The sequence below is a fragment of the Nannobrachium achirus genome (genome assembly GCF_963921795.1).
Source record: "Nannobrachium achirus genome assembly, chromosome: 3".
In the NCBI taxonomy this organism is placed as follows: domain Eukaryota; kingdom Metazoa; phylum Chordata; class Actinopteri; order Myctophiformes; family Myctophidae; genus Nannobrachium; species Nannobrachium achirus.
In genome coordinates, this window is record NC_137812.1 from 18,667,727 (window position 1) to 18,673,972 (window position 6,246).

At 43.0% G+C, this 6,246-nt stretch overlaps 1 protein-coding gene across 1 annotated transcript; it reads left to right on the forward strand.

The window, feature by feature from the left end:
- Positions 1 to 684: 684 nt before the first annotated feature.
- LOC308281670 (uncharacterized protein) lies at positions 685 to 4,727 on the forward strand. The gene is made up of 2 exons (XM_080721906.1): positions 685 to 870; positions 2,195 to 4,727. Exons 1-2 carry the CDS (start codon positions 768 to 770, stop codon positions 3,739 to 3,741), a joined length of 1,650 nt encoding a protein of 549 aa, XP_080578032.1. The 5' UTR covers positions 685 to 767; the 3' UTR covers positions 3,742 to 4,727.
- Positions 4,728 to 6,246: the final 1,519 nt, after the last annotated feature.

A 6,246-nucleotide genomic window follows, 5' to 3' on the forward strand; every position in this document is an offset into this window, starting at 1 on the left:
TTATAATTTTCACTCCCAGCACCTTATATTTATAGCATATCGACAACGGTCCAAAACCGTTAGTTTTGTATTGATCATCTATACAATGTACTAAACTAGTGAACAGCAGATCTACAAGCACACAACGCCTGTAGATCGGCTGTTTTCACTAGTTTTGTGCGACAGTCTTGTATAATGAAGCAGGGCTTTGCGACCGTGAAAATTGGAGATACAAGGTTTCTGCCCGACAGTGACGATATTTTAGTGATTATGTTGCGAGGAAAACATTGAGATAATAGCCATTTTGGTTAGAACTGACTGAAAATAACTTTGTACTTCGAGTTTAAAATGATCTCGCGGCACCCCTGGACTGCCGTCGTGGCACCCCAGGGTGCCCTGTCACCCACTTTGAAAACCCCTGGCCTACAGTACATGTGATGTAACTTGGTTGGAGTTGCTCTTGCATAATTTCTTGATGATGTCTTTGTGTCACCTTGTTCAGCACTATGGTCATTATTGTGATTGTTGTAATTGTGCTCTATGAATACAGTTTGATTGGATCTGATATGTGACTCTGTGAATGCTGGAGCAGTGGGTGGAGAGAGGGTGGAGAGTGGGTGTGTCCTGGTTGTGTAAGCACTGTTCTGTCCAGTGTTGATCAGAGCAGAGGACTGCAGCTCACTGACCACAAGACCATAACATGTCAGCAAACTAACGTCATCCCAAACAGTCAAACCGGGCCTCAAATGTTGACCATCAGAAGTGGAACGAAGGAGAAGAACTGAGAGATGTCGTCCAACAGCTTTTCTGCTGCTGCGTCAGAGGAGGAACAGCCACAGATCTACCAGCGAGCCATGCTGAAGCAGCCTGTGATAAAGTTACACAGAATAGGTGTGTGCATGTTTTTATGTATTTTCTTTCATCTTCTATAATAAGGCAGAGTACAGTACAGAAATATTGTCTGCACTCTGTGAAGTATAACGCAGATGTAATAACTGTCTAACTGAATAACTGTAGATAAGCTGTGTGTGTGTGTGTGTGTGTGTGTGTGTGTGTGTGTGTGTGTGTGTGTGTGTGTGTGTGTGTGTGTGTGTGTGTGTGTGTGTGTGTGTGTGAGAGAGAGATAGATAGAGAGAGAGAGAGAGAGAGAGAGAGAGAGAGAGAGAAGATAAGCACTGTGTGTATGGGTGTAGATAAGCACTCTGTGTGTGTGTGTGTGTGTGTGTGTGTGTGTGTGTGTGTGTGTGTGCGCGCGCGCGCGCGCACGCGCATGCCTGTGTGCGTGAATGCAGGAGAGAGAGAGACAGACCATGTTCTATGTTCTGTCTGTCTGATTATGTTCCCCAGGTACTATGTTCTCCACCCGCCCTCCCCCCCACCAAAAAAAGGTTCTACAGTATGTACCCCGATCAACCAAAATAAGATCTGTTCCCCACCACAAAAAAGGTATATTTTCCGAACTCAAAAGCAGGAAATGGTGGGACATGTGGGCAATCCTTATTTAGGTGCCCAAACGTCCAGGTGCCCACTCGTCCCTGGAGCCCAGATGTCTCCACCCATAAGTGCCTACTCGTCCAGGTGCCCACTCGTCCAAATGCCCACATGTCCCTAGTGCCCAGATGTCCAGGTGCCCACTCATTCAGATGCCAAGTCATAACAAAATATGGTGCCCAGATGTCCCTAGTGCACCCCTGTCCCACTATAGTATTCATAATTTCTCCCCATTATGCTCTGTTGGGTGTGTTTAGAGTTGTTATTAATAATTGGAAATGATTGTTTCCTGCCTTTTTGGATCAGCTGGGAACAAAGAACCTTTTTTTAGTTGAGCGGGGAACATAGAACCTTTTTGTGGGGGTAATTGGGGAACACAGAACCTGGGGAACATAGGACCTTTTTTTGGATAAGCGGGGAACATAGAACCTTTTTTGTAGGGGTAAGCAGGGAACATAACCTTTTTTGTGGGGGTAAGCGGGGAACATAGAACCTGGGGAACATAGAAAACAGAGGGAGAGACAGAGACAGAAATAGACAGTTGCAGGTTGAATCAGTCATCCGGCAGGCCAGGAATCTGCTCGATGTTCCAACTGTCAATCTGTGCCGGGCAGTTGCTGCTGTCGTTCTAAATTAAGAACATCATCATTTGGTGATAGAACACAGCTTGTATGTTATTTCAAAACATTCTTTGTTTTTTCTCTCTACTCTTTCTCCTTCCCAGATGTATTTCCTGCCCAACTCAAACATATCTACAGCAGAAATAGACATCTAAAACATCACCAGAGAATTCACACAGGAGAGAAGCCCTACACCTGTGACCAGTGTGGGACAAATTTCAGCTGGAGCTATACTCTCAAACTTCATCAGAGAATTCATACAGGAGAGAAGCCCTACACCTGTGACGAATGTGGGAAATGTTTCACCCAGAAAGGTAATCTCAAACTTCACGAGAGAATTCATACAGGAGATAAGCCCTACACATGTGACCAGTGTGGGATAAGCTTCAGCCATGACAGTTATCTAAAAACACACCAGAGAATTCATACAGGAGAGAAGCCCTACACCTGTGACCAATGTGGGACAAGTTTCAGCCAGAGCAGTCATCTGAAACAACACCAGAGATTTCATACAGGAGAGAAACCGTTTCACTGTGACCAGTGTGGGACCAGGTTCAGCCAGAGAGGTCATCTCAAACTTCATCAGAGAATTCATACAGCAGAGAAGCCCTACACCTGTGACCAATGTGGGACAAGCTTCAGCAACAGCAGTAGTCTCAAACTTCATGAGAGAACTCATACAGGAGTGAAACCCTACACCTGTGACCAGTGTGGGATAAAGTTCAGCCAGAGAGGTAATCTCAAACTTCACCAGAGAACTCATTCAGGACAGAAGCCCTACAGCTGTGACCAGTGTGGGAAATGTTTTAGCCAGAGAGGTCATCTCAAACTTCACGAGAGAATTCATCGAGGAGAGAAGCCCTACCACTGTGACCAATGTGGGATAGGCGTCAGTAATCTAAAAACACACCAGAGAATTCATACAGGAGAGAAACCCTACTCCTGTGACCAGTGTGGGAAAAGCTTCAGCCATAACTCTAATCTAAAAACACACCAGAGAATTCATTCAGGAAAGAGGTCCTACCCATGTGACCACTGTGGGAAAAGCTTCAGCCATGACAGTTATCTAAAAACACACCAGAGAATTCATACAGGAGAGAAGTCCTACACATGTGTCCACTGTGGGAAAAGCTTCAGCCATGACAGAAGTCTAAAAACACACCAGAGAATTCATACAGGAGAGAAACCGTTTCACTGTGACCGCTGTGGGAAATGGTTCACCCAGTTAGGCCATCTAACACAGCACCAGATAACTCATACAGGAGAGAGGCCCTACATCTGTGACCAATGTGGGGCAAGCTTCACCCAGAGAGGGCATCTAACAGGGCACCAGAGAACTCATACAGGACATAAGCCCTACACCTGTGACCAGTGCGGGACAAGTTTCGGCCAGAGCAGTGTTCTCAAAAAACACCAGAGAATTCATACTGGAGAGAAGCCCTACACCTGTGACCAGTGTGGGACCAGGTTCAGCAAGAGCTTTACTCTCAAACAACACCAGAGAATTCATACAGACGAAAAGCCCTACCACTGTGACCAGTGTGGGACCAGGTTCAGGACGAGTAGTAATCTGAAAACACACCAGAGAATTCATACAAGGGAGAAGCCCTACACCAGTGTGGGAAACACTTCAGATGGAAGAGTGATCTAAAAAGTCATGAGAAAACTCATAGAGGAAAGTAGACCTATTACTGACAGTTGGATATTTTGAGTAAAACGCTTCTCTGTAAAGTCTTAACTCTTGGCACCACCATCGACCACAAGCTCACCTTTATGACCAACGTTTAGAACATTCACTCCATGTGCCAACAACAACTTGTTCTTCCTGAGGAAGATGACGAAGCTTCAGGTCCGACCATCGATCCTGCAGGCTTTCTACAAGTCGTTTGTAGAATCCATAATGACCTTTAACATCACAGCATGGTTTGGTGTGATGCGGGCCATCACCAGGAACCCTCCCCCCAAAGGGAAGATCTTTGGGAAGAACCAGGTCTGGTGGAGCATGCCTTGATGGCCCCGCCCCACCTCACCCTAAAAACGCTATAATTAACTACAGATCCCCTCCCCATGGATTCTAGCGAACACATGAATTGCATATCATCATTTATCTTAATTATGACTTGCTCCATATGATTTTTTTATATCATGCTTTTAATAACTAGTTTTAAATGTAGGTAGTGCTTTTTATTATAGTGAACGACCATTTATGTTTTATGTACTGTGTGAATGTATGTTGTCTTTTTTAATTTGTTCAGCTGCTCCTCTGCTGTGGAATGCCCTCCCTGACCACCTGAGCACCACAGTCAGTGGACGCCTTCAAAAGGGGACTAAAGACCTTTCTTTTTAATAAGGCATTTGCCCAGAAGGACCTTTTTGAATGCCCCTGGTGCTTTTTAACCCTCTCTTGGTGATCACAATGTGCTTTTAAATTTTTCTGAGCTGTGTATAATAGGTGTGCACTGTTCCTAATTTTCTGATTTAACTGTTTTGTTCCATTCTAGTCCTTTTTATTAATCTTTTTGTTGGTTTTGTTTTGCTTTTGCTTCATTTATTTGCCATTTTAATGTAGCACTTTGAGATTTTGTTTCAAAATATAAAGTGCGTTACAAATAAAATGTATTATTATTATTATTATTACCCTTAGTACCCTTATTGTCTTTTTTAATCACTGCACAAACAAAGTTCTGAAAGGAGAATAAAGTTCTTTGAAGTTGAAGATGGGAATGTCATGACCAATGATGATGAAACTTTGGTCTTTAAGGTCAGGCGTAGTTGTGGAGAAGAAGTTTCAGACTGGAAGGATTATTCATGATTACGGCTGCACAAGGGTCTGAAAACTCCCAGCAAATTTCTGAAAAACGTCCTACAATGTTAATAATTAACCTGTTTGTGGGAAATGCACATACTGTAGCATTTCTTTGTTCAAAAACCACACCCAGTGTGAAGTGAGCGGTTCTATTTATGAGTTAATTTCATTAAGTGTCCCATGAAGCTTAGCCAATGTGACCATAAATAGACGCAGGACTGTAGTACTCAAGTCAATGACTCGTCTCAAGTCAGGACTGGAGTCCAATTTTTCATTGACTCGGTCTCGACCGCCCATGATTTTACTCTGCCTTGACTCAGTCTCGGACTAAGGGACTCGGGACTCCTCCCCCACTGAGTCCACTCGAGTCAAGAGTCAAGACAATGCAATGAAATAATTGTATTATATCCATATTATGAGGAGCCCATTCACATTAACATTTATTAAGAGAGCTGTCTGCTGCTTTTCATTGATGAATTATACTAGATGATGAGAGTAAATTGTTAGTAAGAAAACCCATAGTCCGGAAAATGAGTCATCTACTTTTCAAGATGTTAAATGATGTCCTGAGAATCCCATGATATTATTCATAGATCTATCTTCTTCATTTTGCTCTGAAAGTGCACCAGAACAATACATTTAACTTACAAATGCAATGAAAACTGATAAAACCCACTGAACACTGAATGAGGATTTTCTATTGTATTTATTTTTTATCTGGTCTCGGTCTTGACTTGGTCTCGACACCAGTTGGTCTCGCCTGACGCCTCAGACTCGACCCCCTTTGGACTTGGTCTTGACTCGCTTTACTGTAGGTGGACTCCACTACAACACTACTCAAAAGTAGGCCTACTGTATGTCCATTTAATGGAAAACATCACTGATATTCAACCTACCGTAAATCCCATTGTGCGAAGAAATACACAGAAGACATAAAGTTGCAACACATTATTGAACTCCTCACATCAGAATAACCGGGTTTTGGTTGAAAATTAAAGTTTCCCTTGAATTGTATTGTAACCATGCAGTGCACTCTGACTACCAGATGTGTCAGATGTGTCACTCTATCCCAATAAATAGGATTTTTTTTATATATTTACCAGAATCACAAATAGAGAAAATAGCACAGCTACACGCACACAATGTGATACAGTGTACGGTAGATGTGTATTCAATGTACAAGCAAAATCTAAGGGAAAATCCAGAAATATGATGGATGTTAACAAACAATCCAGGACCCGTCCTGCAATGATGAATGTAGTCTTTGGATTTTTTCGGTGGTAAGCTACTTTAAATACTGTCAGTGATGACAAAGAAAGAAAAAATACCCCCCTATCCAGTCCCCACACG